Consider the following 24,861-nt stretch of genomic DNA (forward strand, 5'->3'; position numbering starts at 1 on the left):
AATATACCTATACCCGACTCAAACCCGCAAATAAACGTTATTTGCTGGTTCGAGTCTCACCCGGGGTAGATTTTATCCTTAAACAGCTGTTTAGGATAAAATATACCCCGGGTGAGATATAAGGGTCGTTCTAGGAACGGCAGGCTTTCTCCTAGTCTGTCCTCCTTCTCCGCTTTCGAGACGATATGACCTTAGCACTTAGGTACAGTACCTTCTATTAAACCTAAAAAAAAAAAAACTCACTCAACCTTTGCTATTTCCTTAGCGAGAGGAATTTTATTTCAGGCTGATATCTTCAATGTTTATACCTCAGCAGTTGCTGAATTGGGGTCTTGGCCTTGAGCTTTGGCATATAGGTATTTCAAATGGGAAGAACTTAAAAATACTTCATGGAAATTGTTCTCCTGTGTACCTGGAGTCACCGTTAATCTCCTCCCTTATCTGCTTCAATAGACACTCTGTAAACTTAGATTTAAATATACATGTAATCAAATTTAGGGACAGGTGCAGGGAGATTCTGGATATAGGCTAATGGCCTGCATACGGAGTCCCCCTGAACCTTAAGCCTGTCTACGTAATTGCAATTGCCATAATTGCGTGTAGACAGTGAATAAAAAAAAAAAAGAAAAAAAATTATGCATAATTATCTACTTTAATCTTAACTTTCTACAATAGCATAAAAAAAAAAAATCTGGTGTGAACATCACACGACTTTCTATTACATTTGCAGAATACGTAGGTATTTGAAAAGAAATAGAAAATAAAGGCAACTTTCACAACTTTGCACTCTAACATTTCTCAAAATTTTAACGTCATGTCACAAGAACAATTACAATGGTAGCACAAGGATAACACTTCTTGAATGAAGGAATGATGAATTGAAGACTCGGTAAGTCGGTGACTTTGAGAAGGTCTATTCCAAACTATTAGGCCAGCCACTTATTTTATTAGGTAGATTGATCAGGTGTTAGCTATACCTGATTACCTGATAGTGTGTGTCCTCATCAGGTATCAGGCAGACCCTGACATTCGGACCTTTTCAGCCGTACCTGTCAAGTCTACTTGATAGTGTGTGTGATCATCAGGTGTCAGGTCTATCTGATAGTGTGTGTGATCATCGGGTGTCAGGTCTATCTGATAGTGAATGGCTGGCTTTAGACGCTATGGAAACGATTACGACTTCAACTTTGTACCAGTTTTCCAGGGATGTCAGGTTTACCTGATAGTGTGTGTGATCATCAGGTGTCAGGTCTATCTGATAGTGAATGGCTGGCTTTAGACGCTATGGAAACGATTACGACTTCAACTTTGTACCAGTTTTCCAGGGATGACGACTAATGAAGTAATAACTCACCTATCCCGTACCACAATGGATATATTATTGACAGGACAATTCCTCAGTAACGCATGAACCTGATGCATGTTGGATCCAGCTACAGTCTTCCCGTTCACCTGCAGGAAATCATTCGGAAAATGTTTAACTATCACCACGCTAATTCAAACCTTTTTTTTTAATATAAATAAGTAAGTCAATGCAATTTGGTGTAGTAGGTATTGTAGGTTTTTCCAGATGTCTCATTTCACGCACATTCAAATTACAAAGTCACTCGATTTCCTCTCCCGTCAACCAGTCACGGAATCGATCATTTCCCTGGTAAAAAAATTTCAATCCCTCCAGGAATCGAAAACTACAAGGATGACTACACCACGCCTAGGTATGTATTGTATTGTGCCTTTAAATGACCACCAAATAAAGGTTTGTTTATTTATTTATTATCTTCAATGTTAGCATCTGAGCCAGACTAAGCAGGTCTACTCCCTGTGTAAGGACCCCAGTAAGACCGAACGTCCGAGCCTGACTTGCTGATAACTATTTTTGTTATGTACCTGCCTGCCCACGTAAATAATTTATCGTATTTTATTTCATCGAATCAGTTCCAATTGTGCCTCAGAACTACTCTTGACTGATGGAGAATAATTTCGTAGGTAGATTTTTGTTAACTTATTGAGAGTTAAATTAATTTGTTATTTATTGATAAGATATCTTACCCAGTTAAACTTATTGATAGTACCTACGCTATTGCAATTCCGTGAACGTTCTCCTAATTATTGGTAAGAGAATCTGTTTTGTAGTTTCATTATCGTTATTGCTTATAAATTGACCATATCCACGTGGTCTGTGTGCTCCTCAATCTTGACATTTTCCAGGAGGCATTTGGTAGATAGGTACTTCCAAGAGGTCTTGGGTAGTAATGTAAATTTGGTAGGTTATACCTAGGTAGGTACCCATTTTAGGCCCAATACTTCATTCTCACGCTAAATCTTTTATCGATTCCTAGGAGGAATTTCAAATAACCTGTAAATCCTGGCCTCAAGTATTTATCTCTACCGATTTGTGTTATCAGGTTTGATAATTTTTGTGAAGTTCAGGTTCATCGCTAAATATTATGTAATGGGTCAGATAAATAGGTATTATAGGTACCTAGCTAACTATTACATAAACCTAATGTTATGTCATTAAATGCTATGTTATACAACTACTAGGTAGGTAATTTAAGTAAGATGACCATAATATTTTATTGTATACTAGGTGTTGTGGTCCTGGAGATAGAGCGATCAGTGTGTAATTTTTTTTTCTTTTTTTTTTTAAAGAGGTTTGACAGAGGGAACTGTAACTGCTATGGTCTCATCGTCCCGAAATCGAAGAGAGAAGGAAGATAGGATAGGAAAAAGCCAGCCGTTCCGAGAACGAACATTATCCCATCAGGATAAAATCCGCCCCGGGCGGGAATCGAACCCGCGGCCTGGCGCTTACAAGGCAGACGCACTACCAACTAAGCTAACTAGGCTGGCGAAAAAAACTATTTAATTACCTACCTACTTTTCTTTTACTCATTCTTAGAATATTTCGATAAGTTTTCATGTTACAATGTTTTAGGTACATACATACGTCTCTTCTCATTATTAACTGTTTACATAATTAACAGCTTCACTGATAACGAATTATCATTTAGGTATACTAATTAAATGTAGGTACCTATAATCTATAACTACCTACCTAATCTTTTGATAAGATTATTCCCCATCTAATTTCCACCTTTGACTTGACATGTGTCTGCTAAATTAGAAGCATTTCTCGAATTCTCAGAGAGGAAAACTAATAAAATTTGTGACTTCGTAAGCATTGAAAATCTAAAATTTAAAATCGGCGTTTGTTATTTTCTCAATTATCTTCTTTACCTTCGTATAAAAGTAAGTATAGGCATTTCTGTTTTCATACCCTGGTAAGTTTTTTTATTTACTGTCTCCAGTAGGTAAGTTGGTAGGTAGCTTTATATATCGTTGGTAGGTGAGATTTTTGTTGTAGGTCAGCCATTTCCAACTAGCGGCCCGCGGGCCTCATGTGGCCCGCCAGACCATTTTTGTAGCCCTCTATTAACTTTAGATTTTGCGATAGTCCTAGTCAGATCTTGAATTTGCCATTTGCGATCGGTGTTTCAGAGTAATCGGACTAACGAAGTAGGAAGTCAGGTAGGTAGTCCATTTCAGCAAATAACCGTCTTAATAGTTCAAGCACGTTAGATTTCGTCTGCTGATAACAGGTTGAGACCTTTCACACTGTCTCTCCTCTCATTCATCCAAGTCTTATAAACCAGAACCACAGAAATTAGCCATGCGAGGGTACAACCCTCACAACTAGGTCTTTTTCTTCGACGAGTTTTGGTAATTTGTTACATTTTTCGGGATTGTAACCCTCACAGTTGGGTCTTTTTGCTCCGTGTCTGACGAATTTTGAAAGTTTTGATAATTTGTTACATTTTTCGGGACTTTGCTTAGAAGATCTTGAAGCAGCGAGTGTTCGGCTCTTGTCGTGTCATCTCGTTTGACTTGGTTCCATGAGTAGATATTCGGTACAATGCGTGTTGTGTTTGGTTACTGTTGCAGTTTTCATTGTGACGGACCTTCCCGGCTGTTTTGCCAACATGGAGAAGAACAACGGAAAATTAGGTGAGTAAAAGCTTCTTTGTCGGAGAGGTTTACCAGGTATACCTGCACAGGTAAACCGTAATGTAGATGATTGAATTTTTAGATGAGATTAAGCTGCATTTGCCTCCGGTCTAAGATAAGAATCACTTTTTGTTGCTCTACAGTAGTCTATAACAGTCTCATGTTGAAAGGTACTTTTAAAAATCCAACTTAGGGGCTGTGTCGGGCAATTGAGTTTTTAGATGAGATAAGCTGCATTTGTCTCCGGTCAAAGATAACAATCACTTTTTGTTGCTCTACAGTAGTCTATAACAGTCTCATGTTGAAAGGTACTTTTAAAAATCCAACTTAGGGGCTGTGTCGGGCATGTAACCTTATACCTAATCATCAAATTTTGACTTTATGTCTTTAAATGACCAAATGACTTTAAATGTCTCACTAGATGACATTTAAAGTCAAAATGAGACTTCAGACCTGATGATCCGACCTTAGAGCTATCCACAAAATAAATAATTAATTGATTATTAATCTATTTTCAACTTCGGATAATTAATCAATCTATTTTTCACTTCCGCAGTTATTCTCAGTGTATCCGATAAGACCGGTCTCCTCCCGTTCGCCAAGCAGTTGTAAAGAGGTTTGACAGAGGGAACTGTAACTGCTATGGTCTCATCGTCCCGAAATCGAAGAGAGAAGGAATTTTGACTTGGCGGAGTGGAGCGCTACCGTGCTATTAATAAAATTTTATCTCATTCACCTATGTACGTAAGTATAAAAAAAGTACCTAATTATTATAATATTAGGTTAGAAAATATTATGATCTTGTGATTTTTTTTATTAGCGTCTGTAGATTTACACCTTAAATGACTTTAAATGTCTCAATAGATGACATTTAAACTCAAAATGAGACTTCAGACGTGATGATCCGAACTTAGAGCTATCCAAAAAATAATTAATTAATTGATTATTAATCTATTTTCAACTACGGATAATTAATCAATCTATTTTTCACTTCCGCAGTTATTCTCAGTGTATCCGATAAGACCGGTCTCCTCCCGTTCGCCAAGCAGTTGTCAGGCCTAGGCTACACTCTGGTGGCGTCCGGCGGAACTGCCAAGGCTCTGAGAGATGAGAACATACCGGTACGAGATGTGGCCGACATTACCGGAGCTCCGGAAATGCTGGGCGGACGCGTCAAGACTCTCCATCCGGCAGTCCACGCAGGTTTGTATACAGCGTCTATCACAAAATTATGTTAAACCAAGCCATAGATTTGTGATACAACCTGGTATAGAGATTTTTCAAGTTTTTTTTCAGGGGCACCCAACGGGTTGATCACCGAAACGTTTGGAATTCAATGTTTATTATTTCATGTCACTCTATACTCTCTGCAGAGTTACATGAAGATCAACTTGTCAAAGTTTGGACACGCCTACAAATTTGAATTTCTAGGAGACTGTTACCAGTTATATACCTGGGGCTCATTTCTGAAATAGTGGGAAAATTAGATGAAATTTGAATGAAAATGATGTCATTCGTTTGCAATGGACAGCCCTATTCCTTTTAGGTTTATGGTTTGGGTGCCTACAGTATTATTTTCTGATTGGAGGGAGGAGTTATTGCATCCCTCGCAATAAAGTCCCTACATTGTAGAAATTGGGAATAATGGAGTTTTTAGAATCTCTAATCTCTATCATTTCTCTTTGCAGGAATCCTATCTCGAAACACGGACAGTGACCAAAGTGACATGAAGAAGATGAACTATGACATGGTGTCCATAGTGGTGTGCAACCTCTATCCCTTCTCACAGACCGTGGCCAAGCCCGACTGCAACATACCCACAGCTGTCGAAAACATCGACATTGGTAAGTTTCGGCCTTCCCAGGAGCGATAGCACGTTGAATTACACCAGTCCTCAGTTATTCGGTATTTTATGTGACTTTTTTTTTAGTCATCAAATTTCTCTTGGATTAATTTGCACGTAATGGCGCCACTACACCCGCTAACAGTCCAAACTTTTTCTCATCCTGGTCTTGATTCACACAATCTTTTCACCTTTTCTTTGGTCGACCTCGCCCTTTTCTCCCCCTCACTTCCATTCATTGGCTAAATTACCCTCTAAATATTCATCATATTTCTACTGTTATTTTTCCTTTGCCTTCCAGGTGGAGTGACACTTCTGAGGGCAGCCGCTAAGAATCACGAGAGAGTGACTGTCATCTGTGATCCTAGTGATTATGCTAAGGTTATCAAAGACATAGAAGCGTCGCCCACCAAGGAGACTAGTGAAGAGATCAGGTAAGTGGGAAAAATAGTTAGGGCCAAAATACTGTCGTTATTAAGGCCAGCCACTCACTATCAGGTAGACCTGACAGGTACACCTGATTAGGTCTACCTTTTACCTGATGAGCACACACACTATCAGGTAGACCCAACAGGTACGGCTGAAAAGGTCCGTCTGCCAGGTCTACCTGATACCTGATGATAACACACACTATCAAGTAGACATGATCAGGTGTACCTGTCGTCAGGTCTACCTGATAATAATAATAGTGCTTATTTATACTGCTCGCATAGGACTGAAAAGTCCCTTTACTCCAGCAGGAGGCTACTACTATTATTGTGGTCTAGGTGAGTGAGAACAAGGACTGAACACTTTCGTTCCTTAGGTCAGATAGGTCAGCCACTCACTATCAGGTAGACCTGATCATAGGGTGTGTGCTCATCAGGCATCATCAGGTAGATCTGATGACGAGCGAACCTATTCAGCCGTAGGTACCTGTCAGGTCTACCTGATAGTGAGTAGCTGGCCTAATATTGATAAAGATTTAACGTCACTGTACAACAGCTAAAGTCTTTAGTGCTGGGTATTTTACTCTCCTTTCGGTGACAAGCTACCCGCCTTCTTACATTAACCTCATCCAACCTGAGTGAGGCAGCAAAGAATCATCAGCACGCGATTACCCAGATATAGTCACCAATCCGTACACCAACCATGCGCAACGTTAAGGTGTGTCCATACATAGTTGACGGGCCGTCGCTTCGGCGTCGGTCAACATCGATTCAAAATAAATTCACATCAATCGACGGCCGTCCACTATGTGTGGATGCACCTTCAGGGCTGAGATAATCAATTTCTGACGAAGTTCGGGGTCTCTTCATACCCTTTTCAATCTTTCAGAAAGAAGTTGGCTCTCAAAGCGTTCACCCACACTTCGGATTACGACACGAACATTGTCGACTACTTCCGAAAGCAGTACTCACCCAACGAAGCTCAGATCTCACTACGTTACGGCATGAACCCTCACCAGTCACCTGCGCAGATCTTCACCACACTGGACAAACTGCCCATCAAAGGTAAGAAAAGGCTGTCCGAGACAATAACGTTGTCTTTCCAGCCACAAACTCGTGTTGTGAAGGTTGTGGTTGCCATGAACCGATGTTTACATCAGTGAAATGAGTCGAATCCGTCAATTCTAGAAAGTTTGTTTAATAAAAGCTGATGGCTTGCTATTTTGTAACGGCCAAAACTTTTCTCCCGAAATTCGGACAAGTCTTAAAAATTAGGTGGTACCTGAAGCTTGGTACACATGCTAAAATTTGTCTGCAGACTAATCTTCCAACTTCTCCCATTGTAATGTGATGCATCTTCCAACTTGGTCTCACAACATTGCCTTTAGACAAGTCAAAAGGAACACATCATTTATAAGATTAAATTCAACATTGATGGTAGTGGAAGGGATCGTAACTTTAGATTAAATTCAAACAAATCATCACTCTTAACGTATAAACACACTCCCATCATATGACGTGACGTAACGTGATGGTAGTGTGGCTGTCCTGAACGAAATTACCTACAATATTATGGAAAACTTTGAACCTCTCTGATTCTTCATGAATTCAAGTGCAAGTGACGTGATGGTAGTGAGTTTCAAGTTTCTACCTTTCAAACCCTCAACAAATAACTCCATTCCATGAATTCCCTCCCCCCCCCCCGAGACAATACCGTTGTCTTTCCAGCCACAAACTCTTGTTGTGAAGGTTGTGGTTGCCATGAACCGATGTTTACATCAGTCGAATCTGTCAACTCTAGAAAGTTTGTTTAATAAAAGCTGATGGCTTGCTATTTTGTAACGGCCAAAACTTTTCTCCCGAAATTACAAGTCTTAAAAATTAAGTGGTACCTGAAGCTTGGTACACATGCTAAAATTTGTCTGCAGACTAATCTTCCAACTTCTCCCATTGTAATGCATCTTCCAAGTTGGTCTCACAACCTTGCCTTTAGACAAGTCAAAAGGAACACATCATTTATAAGATTAAATTCAACATTGATGGTAGTGGATTCAACATTGATCGTAACTTTAGATTAAATTCAAACAAATCATAACTCTTAAGGTATAGGTAAACACACTCCTATCACATGACGTGACGTAACGTGATGGTAGTGTGGCTGTCCTGAACGAAATTACCTACAATATTATGGAAAACTACAATATTATGGAAAACTCTCTGATTCCTCATGAATTCAAGTGCAAGTGACGTGATGGTAGTGTGTTTCAAGTTTCTACCTTTCAAACCCTCAACAAATAACTATAACTCCATTCCATGAATTCCCCCTCCCCAGTTCTGAACGGACAGCCAGGCTTCATCAATCTCCTAGACGCCCTGAACGGTTGGCAACTGGTGAAGGAGTTGAAGACCGCTCTGAATCTGCCGGCTGCGGCGTCCTTCAAACATTGCAGTCCTGCTGGGGCGGCCGTTTTCCGCCGCTTGACTGATCCTGAGGTGAGACATGGTTCAGGAGAGAGAGAGAGAGAGAGAGGGGGGAATTGTAACAACTGAGGTATTATCGTCCCAAAAATCAAAGAGAGAGGAGAAAAGTCAGCCGTTTCTAGAACGTTTTGGATAAAGTTCCGGAGAGCGAATCTTAGAGGACAGGATAGAAGAAAGGCAGCCGTTCCGAGAACGAATCTTAGCTGTCTATTAAAATTCACTCCGGGCGAGAATCAAACCCACGAACTAGTACTGACGAGGTAAGTGCGCTACCCTCCAAGCTCACTAGGTCAGCTAAAGGAGTCAACCTCGTGAATAGGCGTCTCCTATTCTGAAGGTTGCTGTATTTCTTCTACTTTGCGTTTCTGCTCCTTTCGATTCTCTGCCATCCTCTTCACTTCTTCAAATGTCACCAACCCTGTCCATTCCTTCACGTCATCCATCAACGTTCTTCTTTGTATTCCTCTTGCAAAATATTACAATTAAACTTCTTATCCTTCCAGATCAAAGCTGCTATGGTTGAAGACCTAGAAGATGGGATGTCGGAACTGGCCGTAGCCTATGCCCGTGCTCGGGGGGCAGATCGTATGTCGTCCTTTGGAGATTTCATCGCCCTCTCCGATGAATGCGACACGAGTACAGCCGAAGTTATCGGTCGTGAAGTGTCGGACGGCATTATTTGTCCAGGTAAAGGATTTTTTTTTTTTTAAGACTTTTGATAGAGGGAACTGTAAAACGTACATTTGTACCTATCTGTGGACTAGAAGTTATGGAAACATCTGTTTATTTACCTACAAGACAGTATAAGATATTACAGGTAATAAAATTCATCTCTTTATAATCTAAAGTCTAGGAGCACTGGAAAGTTATGAATCTGAATCCAATATAAAAATCTTTACGAGATTAACTTACGTCTTACGTCCTCTTCTGTGCCCAAGTCTTCATTATACATATGTTGGACGAACCAAGTGAGTTCAGTTTGAATTCGACGATCTTGCATACCTAACTAGTTTTTCTGTGTGTTCTGGGATAACTGACAAATCTGGAACATTCAGTCTGATTTCTGGTAAATTTGGTTTTAATATATAGGTACCCATTCAGTACACGAAAAAAGTTTGTACCTATTGATAGAGGTTTCACTGTAGGTATTCAACTACTAGGTAGGTATAATAACATCTGTTGACAACAGGGTTAAGAGGGAACTCTAACTGCGAATGTCTTATCGTCCCGAAATCGAAGAGAGAGAAAAGACAGGATAGGAGAAAGCCAGCCGTTCCGAGAACGAACATTACCCGTTCAGGATAAAATCCGCCATGAATAAAATAACTAGGCTGTCTGTGTAAATCAAATGGGTAAGTTACCTGCGTGGTGAGGTCAAAGAAAACCCTTGACACTGTGTGAATTCTCAGTGGTAAGATCGGCCATATTATGTTAAGGCGGTCTCTTTCTGATCCCTTGTGTGCCGCGCAGCCGCGCCCATTTTCGTTATTGCACTGATCCTATTTAATTTTGTACCTACCTATTTTTTTATTAACTTCTTCAGGAATTACTCTCGGGGCTCGCGAAATCCTCGAGAAGAAGAAAGGAGGCAAGTACGTGATTCTAGAGGTAAGACTTTTGATAGAGGGAACTGTAAAACGTACATTTGTACCTATCTGTGGACTAGAAGTTATGGAAACATCTGTTGGTGGACGAACCAAGTGAGTCCAGTTTGAATTCGACGATCTTGCATACCTACCTAGTTTTTCTGTGTGTTCTGGGATAACTGACAAATTTAATCTGGAACATTCAGTCTGATTTCTGGTAAATTTGGTTTTAATATAGGTACCCATTCAGTACACGAAAAAAGTTTGTACCTATTGATAGAGGTTTCACTGTATTAGGTATTCAACTACTAGGTAGGTATAATGTCTTTTGTGATTGGGGATTCACCCTCCATTCTACGATAAGCTCCACTCCTCACATTAATGTCACCCAGCCTGAGTGTGGCCGGGAAAAGCCAGCGGCAGTCGATTGCCCAGTAGATCACTAAATAAACCGATTATACCTATTCGTTTCAGCTGGTGGCCGTATAAACGATTTCTACTGTATCTTTACTTTGTAGTCCACGGTACTATGCTCTTTACATTTGTTCTATTTTAAACTTAAAATCTTTACTTTACATCTTTACAATACCCTCCTTTAGTCTCACTTATTCTAAACAAAAGTTTGTTATTGTCGACCATTAAAACAGTATCAAAGTTGAATTAAACTTTCTTTATCCCTATTTATTCTCTTGTTCCCTTTTCCCTCTCTTCCTGCCTTTATTCTCTTTCTTTATCCCCTCTATCCCTACCATTTCTCCCTTCCTTTGTCCCTTCTTCCCCTCTATCCCTTTCTTCCACGTTTCCTTACCTTCTACTCCAATTTCTTCGTTATCTTTTACACTCTCTCCTTTGCATTCACTTTTGTTCGTTAATTTCTTCTTGAAAGTTGATTCCAACAGATTTCTTTTTCTTTTCAAGTTTTGTTTCAAACTCAATAAGTACTTACCTACTATTGCTATGACTTTTTTGTATTCTCGTCCTTGAGTAAAGAAAATGGGATCAATTTTTCTATTTTTAGCTATTCAGGGCATGTCAGTATCCCTTGAGTATAGAAAATAGGATCTATTTTTAGTTATTCAGGACATGTCAGTATCTTTTTATTGCACTCCAACACCCTTGATATTTAGCTGCTCTTGGAGAAATGTTTTTTCTAGATTTTCCAGGACAATAATCCAGCTGAGTGCCCGTTTTGTCTACTCGTTACTTCAGTAATGTCAATGTGAATTTTCTTCTTCTTCTTCTTCTTCTTCTTCTTCTTCTTCTTCTTCTTCTTCTGAAAAGTACTGTTTTGATGGTCGACCAGGCTTTATTATGTTAAGGCGGCCTCTTCTTGATCCCTTGTGTGCTGCGTCAATTTTTTAGGACTATTGCACTGCAATTTACCAATGCCCGGGTCAGTTTCATGTTGTCTATGAGAATGCTTGGGGACTGTTCGGGTGTCCCAGCATACTTCAATGGTTGACAACTATCTGAGTTATCAGACCCTTGTGGAAGTATTCTTTAGGTACTATTCATCTTTTCTTTCCATATCTTCGTTCACATTTTTATATCTTTCCATAATATCCTTACCTATTCGTTCATTCGTTTTGTCGTATCCTAGTAATTGTTCATCTCCACTAATCCTTCCACATCTCTTTCCATATCTTCGGTCATACTGTTAATCTTTTCTTTCCATATCTTCGTTCACATTTTTATATCTTTCCATAATATCCTTATTCGTTCATTCGTTTTGTCGTATCCTAGTAATTGTTCATCTCCACTAATCCTACCACATCTCTTTCCATATCTTCGGTCATATACTGTTATATCTTTCCATCATATGCTCGTTTTGTCGCATCCCAAGTCCCAACAGGTGTTCCTAATCTCGTATGATAGCTTCGAAGAGTCTTCAATATTGGCTGAACATTAATAGCTCTTCTTTCTGCGTAATCCAGGTAGAAGGTAGAAGTACAACTTTTTATTTATTTTTCAAAAGAAAGTGAAATTATCTCAGCCCAACAGGTGTTCCTAATCTTGTATGATAGCTTCGAAGAGTCTTCAATATTGGCTGAACTTTAATAGCTCTTCTTTCTGCGTAATACAGGTAGAAGGTAGAAGTACAACTTTTTATTTATTTTTCAAAAGAAAGTGAAATTATCTCAGAGGCGATGACGGAGGAATATTATTTTATTTTTTGTTACGTATATATAAAAGTTTTCAACTTGAAACCAGGTGGTTTATAGAACGAACATACCGGGTGATTTTGTAATTTACATTTTTTCTTTCGATTCATAAAACACTTTGTCAGGTACCTACTTTTATCTTTTTTGTAAAGTACCTTGTAACATGTAGGTAACTTGTAGGATTACATAATTTGAAGTATGTGCCCATTGTACCCAGGTAATTCGTCAAAATCCTACTTTTCCATGTGGGCTACCTTTTCGGATCGGAACCCTACAAGATACTTTTCCAATTTTCCAAACTTTGGTTGAACATAGCACTGGTGGTGTAAAAACCTCGACTGGTTCACCACAATCGTCACCCATGCACCTAGTATGGGCAGAATTTTGAAAAATGGAATTCATGTCCGGGTTATACTAGGTTTATTTACCAAATCTTGTTTTCAGTAGAGAAACTTGACCTATGGTTTTTCTTGAGAAAGTTGCATAATCTTTGAGTCTACCTACCTAAGTAACCTATGTCTCTCTAAATACGGTCCACCACTCTGGTATTCGTATAGCTACAGGGGCACTTCGCACCAGTCCTATCCCTAGTTTATATGTCGAGTCCGGAACATTTTTCAATGCCCTTCTTTATCCAAACTAACATCAACTTGATCTGCCCGTTCCGCGCAGGTACATGCGTCATCATCCAAACATCACCAGCTGGAAGTTCCGCAAGGGCGTCAAGAGGGCGGAAAAGTCCAACGCCATCGACAAATTGGTTTAACATAGCACTGGTGGTATAAAATCCTCGACTGGTTCACCACAATCGTCACCCATGCACCTAGTATGGGCAGAATTTTGAAAAAAGGAATTCATGTCCGGGTTAAAGGTTTAATTTACCAAATCTCGTTTTCAGTAGAGAAACTTGACCTATGGTTTTTCTTGAGAAAGTTGCATAATCTATGAGTCTACCTATCTAAGTAACCTATGTCTCTAATATTCTTCATCTTCTTAGAAACATGTTATGTAGTAGTAATACCTGAAAACGGCTACTTTCTCTGTCGCGTATAATATCTCTAGTAGTGCGGTCAAACTTTCTTGACTTGGCGGGGCGGAGCGCTACCGCGCTCCTTAATAGTGTAGGCAGAAAGTTTATTTGTAATGTTAAACATTTGGCACTACAACTGGCATTACACTAAAAATTAACCAATTATAAATTTGTTATATTGGTCGCGTGTGCCCTGCAGGGAATCCACTTGAAGGAGAGAGATCTAATGTCACTACGAAATGTCATGTCACATGTACATGTATGTTGTAAACTGTTAACTGTAAAACATTAAAATCGTTCAAAGAAGACTTGCTCCTTGTCAAAATACCAGAAATACAAGAGTCACTTATGTTATAAGAAGACTAAACTTGTTCCTTTTTTATGATGAAGACTGATAGATGACTAAGTATAGTAATTGATAGCTATCGTAAATCTCATCACCGTAACTTTATCATGGTAAAGTAATTGTAAATGCATAACCGTAGAATATAGGTGCCCTATTATCTAGTATGTCTCGAGACAAGAACATTGATTTGATCCCCATAGTAAACCATTAGAGCCATCCTATTCAGCTTGGAAGGTAGCGCGCCTGCTTTTTAAATGCTAGGCCGTGGTTTTGATTCCCTTCGGGGACAAAGATTATTCTAATCTAAACCAGATAAGCTTCATTCTGGCTTTCTTAATCCTACCTGTCTTTCTTCTCTCTTCGATTTCCGGAACGATGAGACATCCGTTGTTACAGTTCCCTGTATCAAATCTCTGCTGACCAAATCCATTCACCTTAGCTACAAGTACCTACCTAATCTGATCAAACTCTGGATACCAAGCTGATTTAAAGGAAATTATTTTCTAGGTAGGGAACGGTTCAACAAGGGCCTTTTTCTAAAAGCTCACATGGCGTACCTACATCTGCAGCTATGTACATATATTATGCTCAACTGCAACTGAGTTCATGTCTGATCACACCTTTTGTTTCAGCTCCCAGAGTTCGCTATCCGAGACCTGACAGTTGCCACTATTGCGTTGAAGTACACGCAGAGTAACTCGGTCGTCTACGCTAAAAACGGACAAGTGATCGGCATAGGCGCTGGTCAGCAGAGTAGAATACACTGTACTAGACTGGCCGGAGACAAGGTCGATAACTGGTGAGTTAAAGGAACGCGGGCAGCTCTCCGCCGAGGAAGTCCAGAAAGTTTGACAGCGCTACTAGAGATATAATGAATTCGTATCTCCGTAACCGACTGGATATCGTGACTTGCACACCAAATTTCTCGAGTTTTTTTTTTTGGCTTTGTGCTTGGAATACCTGTGTAGTGGTGGCATTACCAGAGTAAAAAAAGTTATACATACCTAGAAATGACTAAAATTGTGTAAAAGCTCTCAGCTTCAATGTCCTTCTTTATCCACCCTACAATGCCCTTTTATTCTTATTTTTCAATGCCCTTCTTTATCCAAACTAACACCAACTTGATCCGCCCCTTCCGCGCAGGTACATGCGTCATCATCCGAACATCACCAGCTGGAAGTTCCGCAAGGGCGTCAAGAGGGCGGAAAAGTCCAACGCCATCGACAACTACATCCTGGGCACCATCGGGAAAGACATGGACACCAAAACCTGGGAGAGCTTCTTTGACGGGCCGCCTCCGGAGCCTATGACGGAAAAGGAGAAGGCGGACTTCATCTATACGCTGCATGGCGTGTCGGTGGCTTCGGATGCGTTCTCACGCAGGTTTGTATACAGCGTCTCTCACAAAACTATGTCAAACCAAGCCATAGATTTGTGATACAACCTGTATAGAGATTTAGATTTGTGATACAACCTGTATAGAGATTTTTCAAGTTTTTTTTCAGGGGCACCCAATGGGTTGATCACCGAAACGTTTGGAATTCAATGTATATTATTTCATGTCACTCTATACTCTCTGCAGAGTTAGATGAAGATCAACTTGTCAAAGTTTGGACACGCGTCGTCTACAAATTTGAATTTCTAGGAGACTGTTACCAGTTGCCTACCTGGGGCTCATTCCTGAAATGGTGGGAAAATTAAATGAAATTTGAATGAAAATGATGTCATTCGTTTGTAATGGACAGCCCTATTCCTTTTAGGTTTATGGTTTGGGTGCCTACAGTATTACTTTCTGATTGGGGGGAGGAGTTATTGCATCCTATTGGGAATTAATGGAGTTTTTAGAATCTCTAATCACTATCATTTCTCTTTGCAGGAATCCTATCTCGAAACACGGACAGTGACCAAAGTGACATGAAGAAGATGAACTATGACATGGTGTCCAATGATAGTGAGTGGCTGGCCTAAGATTTATAGAGGTTTAGCGTCACTGTAGACTGCTAAAGTCTTTAGTGATGGGGGTTTTACCCTCCTTTCGTTGACTAGCCACCCACCTCCTCACATTAACCTCATCGAGCCTGAGTGAGGCAGCAAAGAACCATCAGCACGCGATTACCCACTACCCAGATATAGTCACCAATCCGTACACCAACCATGCGCAACGTTAAGGTGTGTCCACACATAGTTGACGGGCCGTCGCGTGGGCGTCGGTCAACATCGATTCAAAATAAATTCACACCAATCGACGGATGCACCTTCAGGGCTGAGATAATCAATTTCTGACGAAGTTCGGAGTCTCTTCATACCCTTTTCAATCTTTCAGAAAGAAGTTGGCTCTCAAAGCGTTCACCCACACTTCGGATTACGACACGAACATTGTCGCGATGCGTTCTTCCCGTTCCGAGATAATATCGATCGCGCTGTGCTGGTAAGTTGACGGGCGGGAAGGTTCCGCACGGGGCGAATTTTATCCTCAGCGGACTTTAAGGTAAGTTGAGTGCTTGACGGGCGGTAAGGCTGGTTCCCGCCCGGGGCGAGTATTACACTGCATGGGGTGTCGGTGGCTTCAGATGCGTTCTTCCCGTTCCGAGACAACATCGACCGCGCTGTACTGGCAAGTGCTTGACGGGCGGGAAGACTGGTTCCCGCCTGGGGCGATTTTCATCCTATGCTAGTTCGTTCACGGAACTGATGGCTCTTCTTTTGAAACTTCTGTTGTGTGCCCCTTCTCTTGTCGATTTCGGTCGGTTGACTATGTGTGAACACAGGAGTTTCCTCTATCAAACCTCTTCAATAACTATCAACTTCTTCCCGTTCCGCGACAACATCGACCGCGCTGTGCCGGTAAAAAATGTCAGACTTCTTTCGAAAACCGTGTCGCATGGAGTACAAAATATGTGAATAAAAGACAAAACTGTAAAGTACATTTTGCAGTAGGTAAAATGTATACCTGGTACATATGCTATATTTTGCAGTCTAGATGTGAAATGGCCCAAACACTACACCACTGAGATTCCGCATTACCCACTTCGCCACTAGGACTGTTAGAGGTCAAATTTTGCATTTTATCAATTGCAAAAAAATAATAACAATCAAACACGGCTGAACGACTAATGAATATTTGAGTGGTGATTTCCCCCCACCTCCTATTTCCCACTTCTTCTTCTCCCTCCCTTATTTTCCTCCCTCTTCCTCGGTCCTTCCTCTTCTGGGTTATAGCTTTCCTTTTCTCCTCCCTTTCCCTTTTCTGTCTCTCTCTTCTGTTTTCCTCTCTCTCCTTTTTCTGTTTTTATCTCCTCCTCTCTTAATCTTCTGGTAGATAGCCCCCTCTCTTCCTCTCATTCTTTTTCTGTTCTACCCTCTCCTCTTCTCTTCCTCTCTTTTCCTCCCCCAGTCCTTCGTCTCCTGGGGTTTAGCCCCTCTCTCCCTCCCTCATTTTCTCTTCCTTTCCTCTCTCTCCCTGTATCTCGAATCTATGCCTCTTTGGGGACTTTTCAAACCGTCAGTCCGGGAACCCTAGCCCCTTTCTCTCTCTCTCTCTCTCTCTCTCTCTCTCCATATTTAAGCCTCTATGGGGACTTTTCCCACCGTCCACCCAGTAATCCTAGCCCCTTTACCTCTCTCTCTTTTTCTCTCTCCCCCCCTTCTTTTTAATTTTTGGTGCTCCCAGAGGTTAGCCAAAACAATGTCACCACAAATTGTTTTCTCTCATCGGGAAGCCAGAGGGAGAGATTATGGGAGAAGAGAAAGAGGGGAAGTGGAAAACGGGAGGAGGGGAGGGAGAGGGGAGATGAGAGGGCCGAATTTTTGCACAATCTTTCGCATATTTTTGGTTGCACGGAAAATGTCGATAAACCTTTTTTTTATATAAATAAAATACCTAGTTCAGTTAGGTATTTAAGGTTCATATAAAATGGGAGTAGTAGGGAAAGGCAGGCATTTTTTATTGATTTTTCGGACATTTTTGAACATTTCCTGCCATTAAAGCTAAAAAAATGGTTTTGTGAGGAATGTAGGTATTTTTGGGTCTCTTTACATCTTGCATTCCTAGCCCCGAGATAATCCGAATAATTTTCTTCCGTTTTCAGAGCGGGGCCAAATTCGTTTCCGCTCCGGGGGGCTCGAACAACGACCAGTCTGTCATAGACGCCGCCAACTACCACAAGCTCACACTCATCCATCACAACACTCGGCTCTTCCACCATTAACCATCGGGACCCACAAGATGGTTTGTTCTTTCCATCTCAAGATACATTACTTCCCTTCCAATGTTGTGGTAGCGGCTTTGGCTATAGCCAAAAGGTGATGACAAAATAGAGAAAATATCTCTTTTATCAGTCATACACCAGGGTGATGGTATCTAGCCATGTTTAATTACCTCGTCCTGAACGGCAGTCAACCATCGTGAGGACTTGTGCTTGTTCTTTTCAAGCATCCTTGCTTTATAACTATCAGAACCCTTTGAAACTATCAGCTAGCTAGACTGGTTGGGATTAGCTGTTCTTCTCCCTTCCTATAGGATAAGGAAAGTAAAAATGAATACTCGTAGCTTATCTCTAAAGGGAAATTAGCTAAAACTTCAACTCTTCGGGAAATTGAACCCGAATCCTCCAGAGTAGTGCAGAGTACAAAATGAGATTCCCACTTAGCCATGGAAGATACTGTCTTAGAATCTCTTCTTCAGTTTATACCTAAGAGGACATTTGTAGAAGCTTACCCGCCCTTTGGGGCTTTTGCCCCTACACCTAAACCCCAGAGTGGGCTTTTTGTGTGTGGGATAAGTGGACTTTACGTATGAACTGGCTGAAAAAAGTGCCAATATGGATCTTCGCATTAAACTTGAACCTCACATTCCACCTTGTATATTCGCTGCTCACCATTAGGATTATTTAGTCATATTAACTGAAAACCTCATCATAATCATAATCAACATAGGTAATCATAAAATAATCAACATAATCATTAATCATAATCAACCTCAAGATTCACCAGTACATCGTGTCAACTCCAATTTTGGAAACGAGCACTTTCAAAACCCAACCCGATGCCACCACAAGCCTCTCTGCCACAATCAGTCAGTACCAAAAATCAAAGAGAGAGGAGAAAAGTCAGCCGTTTCTAGAACGTTTAGGATAAAGTTCCGGAGAGCGAATCTTAGAGGACAGGATAGAAGAGAGGCAGCCGTTCCGAGAACGAATCTTAGCTGTCTATTAAAATTCGCTCCGGGCGAGAATCAAACCCACGAACTAGTACTGACGAGGTAAGTGCGCTAACCTCCATGCTCACTAGGTCAGCTAAAGGAGTCAACCTAGTGAATAGGCATCTCCTATTCAGAGGGTTGCTGTATTTCTTCTACTTTGCGTTTCTACTCCTTTCGATTCTCTGCCATCCTCTTCACTTCTTCAAATGTCACCAACCGTGTCCATTCTTTCACGTCATCCATCAACGTTCTTCTTTGTATTCCTCGTGCAAAATATTATGATTAAACTTCTTATCCTTCCAGATCAAAGCTGCTATGGTTGAAGACCTAGAAGATGGGATGTCGGAACTGGCCGTAGCCTATGCCCGTGCTCGGGGGGCAGATCGTATGTCGTCCTTTGGAGATTTCATCGCCCTCTCCGATGAGTGTGACACGAGTACAGCCGAAGTTATTGGTCGTGAAGTGTCGGACGGCATTATTTGTCCAGGTAAAGGATTTTTTTTTTAAAAAGACGTTTGATAGAGGGAACTGTAAAACGTACATTTGTACCTATCTGTTGACTAGAAGTTATGGAAACATCTGTTGACAACAGGGTTAAGAGGTTTGATAGAGGGAACTCTAACTGCGAAGGTCTTATCGCCCCGAAATCGAAGAGAGAGGAAAGACAGGATAGGAGAAAGCCAGCCGTTCCGAGAACGAACATTATCCGTTCAGGATAAAATCCGCCCTGGATAAAATAACTAGTCTGTCTGGGTAAATATAGGGTAAAATAACTAGGCTGTCTGTGTGAATCAAATGGGTAAGGTAACTGCGTGGTGAGGTCAAAGAAAACCCTTGACACTGTGTGAATTCTCAGTGGTAAGATCGGCCATATTATGTTAAGGCGGTCTCTTTCTGATCCCTTGTGTGCCGCGCCCATTTTCGTCATTGCACTGATCCTATTTAATTTAGTACCTACCTATTTTTTTTATTAACTTCTTCAGGAATTACTCTCGGGGCTCGCGAAATCCTCGAGAAGAAGAAAGGAGGCAAGTACGTGATTCTAGAGGTGGATCCAAATTACACTCCTTCCCCTATTGAGAGGCGACAAGTGTTTGGTCTGACTTTGGAGCAGAAGAGGAATAATTTCAATGTGACACCGGAGCTGTTCACAAATATCGTGTCCGAGGAGAAATGGGTGAGTAGAAGAACTTGGTTGATATTACCAAAGTCAAATTTATGATTGCCGTTTGACCGTTGACGCCCTATTATCTAGTATGTCTCGAGACAAGAACATTGATTTGATCCCCATAGTAAACCATTAGAGCCATCTTATTCAGCTTGGAAGGTAGCGCGCCTGCTTTTTAAATGCTAGGCCGTGGTTTTGATTCCCTTCCGGGACAAAGATTATTCTAATCTAAACCAGATGAGCTTCATTCTGGCTTTCTTAATCCTGCCTGTCTTTCTTCTCTCTTCGATTTCCGGAACGATGAGACATCCGTTGTTACAGTTACCTGTATCAAATCTCTGCTGACCAAATCCATACACCTTAGCTACCTAATCTGATCAAACTCTGAGTACCGAGCTGATTTAAAGGAAATTATTTTCTAGGTAGGGAACGGTTCAACAAGGGCCTTTTTCTAAACGCTCACATAGCGTACCTACATCTGCAGCCACGTACGCTCAACTGCGACTGAGTTCATGTCTGATCACAACTTTTGTTTCAGCTCCCAGAGTTCGCTATCCGAGACCTGACAGTTGCCACCATTGCGTTGAAGTACACGCAGAGTAACTCGGTCGTCTACGCTAAAAACGGACAAGTGATCGGCATAGGCGCTGGTCAGCAGAGTAGAATACACTGTACTAGACTGGCCGGAGACAAGGTCGATAACTGGTGAGTTAAAGGAACGCGGCAGCTCTCCGCCGCACATAGCGTACCTACATCTGCAGCCACGTACGCTCAACTGCGACTGAGTTCATGTCTGATCACAACTTTTGTTTCAGCTCCCAGAGTTCGCTATCCGAGACCTGACAGTTGCCACTATTGCGTTGAAGTACACGCAGAGTAACTCGGTCGTCTACGCTAAAAACGGACAAGTGATCGGCATAGGCGCTGGTCAGCAGAGTAGAATACACTGTACTAGACTGGCCGGAGACAAGGTCGATAACTGGTGAGTTAAAGGAACGCGGGCAGCTCTCCGCCGAGGAAGTCCAGAAAGTTTGACAGCGCTACTAGAGATATAATGAATTCGTATCTCCGTAACCGACTGGATATCGTGACTTGCACACCAAATTTCTCGAGTTTTTTTTTTTGGCTTTGTGCTTGGAATACCTGTGTAGTGGTGGCATTACCAGAGTAAAAAAAGTTATACATACCTAGAAATGACTAAAATTGTGTAAAAGCTCTCAGCTTCAATGTCCTTCTTTATCCACCCTACAATGCCCTTTTATTCTTATTTTTCAATGCCCTTCTTTATCCAAACTAACACCAACTTGATCCGCCCCTTCCGCGCAGGTACATGCGTCATCATCCGAACATCACCAGCTGGAAGTTCCGCAAGGGCGTCAAGAGGGCGGAAAAGTCCAACGCCATCGACAACTACATCCTGGGCACCATCGGGAAAGACATGGACACCAAAACCTGGGAGAGCTTCTTTGACGGGCCGCCTCCGGAGCCTATGACGGAAAAGGAGAAGGCGGACTTCATCTATACGCTGCATGGCGTGTCGGTGGCTTCGGATGCGTTCTTCCCGTTCCGAGCTAATATCGATCGCGCTGTGCTGGTAAGTTGACGGGTGGGAAGGTTCCGCACGGGGCGAATTTTATCCTAAGCGGACTTTCAGATAAGTTGAGTGCTTGACGGGCGGTAAGGCTGGTTCCCGCCCGGGGCGAGTATTACGCTGCATGGCGTGTCGGTGGCTTCGGATGCGTTCTTCCCGTTCCGAGATAATATCGATCGCGCTGTGCTGGTAAGTTGACGGGCGGGAAGGTTCCGCACGGGGCGAATTTTATCCTAAGCGGACTTCAAGGTGCCGGTAAAAAAATGTCAGGTTTCTTTCGAAAACCGTGTCGCATCATCGTATGGAGTACAAAATATGTGAATAAAAGACAAAACTGTAAACTACATTTTGCAGTAGGTAAAATGTATACCTGGTACATATGCTATATTTTGCAGTCTAGATGTGAAATGGCCAAACACTACACCACTCAGATTCCGCATTACCCACTTCGCCACTAGGACTGCTAGAGGTCAAATTTTGCATTTTAACAATTGCAAAAAAAATAATAACAATCAAACACGGCTGAACGACAAATGAATATTTGAGTGGTGATTTCCCTCTACCTCCTATTTCCCACTTCTTCTTCTCCCTCCCTTATTTTCCTCCCTCTTCCTCGGTCCTTCCTCTTCTGGGTTATAGCTTTCCTTTTCTCCTCCCTTTCCCTTTTCGCCTCTCTCTTCTGTTTTCCTCTCTCTCCTTTTTCTGTTTTTATCTCCTCCTCCCTCTTCTGGTAGATAGCCCCCTCTTTTCCTCTCATTCTTTTTCTGTTCTACCCTCTCCTCTTCTCTTCCTCTCTTTTCCTCCCCCAGTCCTTCGTCTCCTGGGGTTTAGCCCCTCTCTCCCTCCCCCATTTTCTCTTCCTTTCCTCTCTCTCCCTGTATCTCGAATCCATGCCTCTTTGGGGACTTTTCAAACCGTCAGTCCGGGAACCCTAGCCCCTTTCTCTCTCTCTCTCTCTCTCTCTCTCTCTCCATATTTAAGCCTCTATGGGGACTTTTCCCACCGTCCACCCAGTAATCCTAGCCCCTTTACCTCTCTCTCTTTTTCTCTCTCCCCCCCTTCTTTTTAATTTTTGGTGCTCCCAGAGGTTAGCCGCGAAACAATGTCACTACAAATTGTTTTCTCTCATCAGGAAGCCAGAGGGAGAGATTATGGGAGAAGAGAAAGAGGGGAAGTGGAAAACGGGAGGAGGGGAGGGAGAGGAGGGAGAGGAGAGGGCAGATTTTTTTCCCCAATATTTCGCATATTTTTGGTTGCACGGAAAATGTCGATAAACCTTTTTTTTATATAAATAAAATACCTAGTTCAGTCAGGTATTTAGGTTCCTATAAAATGGGAGTAGTAGGGAAAGGCAGGCAATTTTTTATTGATTTTTCGGACATTTTTGAACATTTCCTGCCATTGAAGCCTAAAAAAAATTGGTTTTGTGAGGAATTTATTTTGTCAAGTACCTACTGCGAGGTCTCTTTACATCTTGCCTTCCTAGCCCCGAGATAATCCGAATAACTTCCGTTTTCAGAGCGGGGCCAAATTCGTTTCCGCTCCGGGGGGCTCGAACAACGATCAGTCTGTCATAGACGCCGCCAACTACCACAAGCTCACACTCATCCATCACAACACTCGTCTCTTCCACCATTAACCATCGGGACCCACAAGATGTTTTGTTCTTTCCATCTCGAGATGAATACATTACTTCCCTTCCAATGTTGTTTTGGTAGCGGCTTTGGCTATAGCCGAAAGGTGATGACAAAATAGAGAAAATATCTCTTTTATCAGCCATACACCACGGTGATGGTATCTAGCCATGTTTAATTGGCTCGTCCTGAACGGCAGTCAACCATCGTGAGGACTTGTGCTTGTTCTTTTCAAGCATCTTTGCTTTGTAACTATCAGCTTTGCTTTATAACTAGCAGAACCCTTCGAAACTATCAGCTAGCTAGGCTGATTAGGGTTAGCTGTTCTTCTCCCTTCCTATGGGATAAGGAAAGTAAAAATGAATACTCGTAGCTTATCTATAAAGGGAAATTAGCTAAAACTTCAATTCTTCGGGAAATTGAACCCGAATCCTCCAGAGTAGTGCAGAGTACAAAATGAGATACCCGCTTAGCCATGGAAGATACTGTCTTGGAATCTCTTTTTCAGTTTATCCCTAAGAGGACATTTGTAGAAGCTTACCCGCCCTTTGGGGCTTTTGCCCCTACCCCTGAACCCCAGAGTGGGCTTTTTGTGTGTGGGATAAGTGGACTTTACGTATGAACTGGCTGAAAAAAGTGCCAATATGGATCTTCGCATTAGGTATATCGTAACTATGTAATTATTATTTAGGTACGTACCTATGTATTAGGAAAAAAAGTGATATTGGAAATTAAAACAAATCTATACATTTTTGGTAGGTACAGTATTTCAAATAATGTGTTTTCTTTTTACTGTTTACACAACAACAAGATAACAAACTATTGTTGAACAATAAATACCTACATAAAGTACGCACTCTTATAAATCATAATAATAATCTTATTTCTTTTAAATAAAAAATAATAATATCTACATACCTACCTAGAACGGCGGGGCGGTCTTCGGCGGTCTTACAAACCTAGGTCACATAAGACCAAACCAAAATCTTCCATTCGTTCCACCAAACTTGAACCTCATATTCCACCTTGTATATTTGCTGCTCACCATTAGGATTATTTGGTCATATTAACTGAAAACCTCATCATAACCATAATCAACATAGGTAATCATAAAATAATCAACATAATCATTAATCATAATCAACCTCAAGATTCACCAGAACATCGTGTCAACTCCAATTTTGGAAACGAGCACTTTCAAAACCCAACCCGATGCCACCACAAGCCTCTCTGCCACAATCAGTCAGTAAATTGATCAATGAGACAACTTTAGGCCAGCCACTCACTATCAGGTAGACCTGACAGGTACACCTGATCAGGTCTACCTGACACCTGATGAGCACGCACACTATCAGGTAGACCTGACAGGTACGGCTGAAAAGGT

The 24,861-nt window shown here is 41.5% G+C and overlaps 1 protein-coding gene across 1 annotated transcript; it reads left to right on the forward strand.

Annotated features, from left to right (window-relative positions):
• The first annotated feature begins 1,952 nt into the window (after window positions 1-1,952).
• LOC103515106 (bifunctional purine biosynthesis protein PURH) lies at window positions 1,953-24,251 on the forward strand. The gene is made up of 12 exons (XM_017446511.2): window positions 1,953-1,986; window positions 3,946-4,008; window positions 5,008-5,211; window positions 5,697-5,852; window positions 6,153-6,285; window positions 7,169-7,344; window positions 8,612-8,772; window positions 9,264-9,447; window positions 20,068-20,261; window positions 20,791-20,957; window positions 21,579-21,846; window positions 23,363-24,251. The coding sequence occupies exons 1-12, from the start codon at window positions 1,968-1,970 to the stop codon at window positions 23,480-23,482; spliced, it is 1,845 nt and encodes a 614-aa protein (XP_017302000.2). The 5' UTR covers window positions 1,953-1,967; the 3' UTR covers window positions 23,483-24,251.
• The last annotated feature ends 610 nt before the right edge of the window (window positions 24,252-24,861 follow it).

This window comes from Diaphorina citri, unplaced genomic scaffold (assembly GCF_000475195.1).
Source record: "Diaphorina citri unplaced genomic scaffold, Diaci psyllid genome assembly version 1.1 scaffold1277, whole genome shotgun sequence".
Classification (NCBI taxonomy): domain Eukaryota; kingdom Metazoa; phylum Arthropoda; class Insecta; order Hemiptera; family Psyllidae; genus Diaphorina; species Diaphorina citri.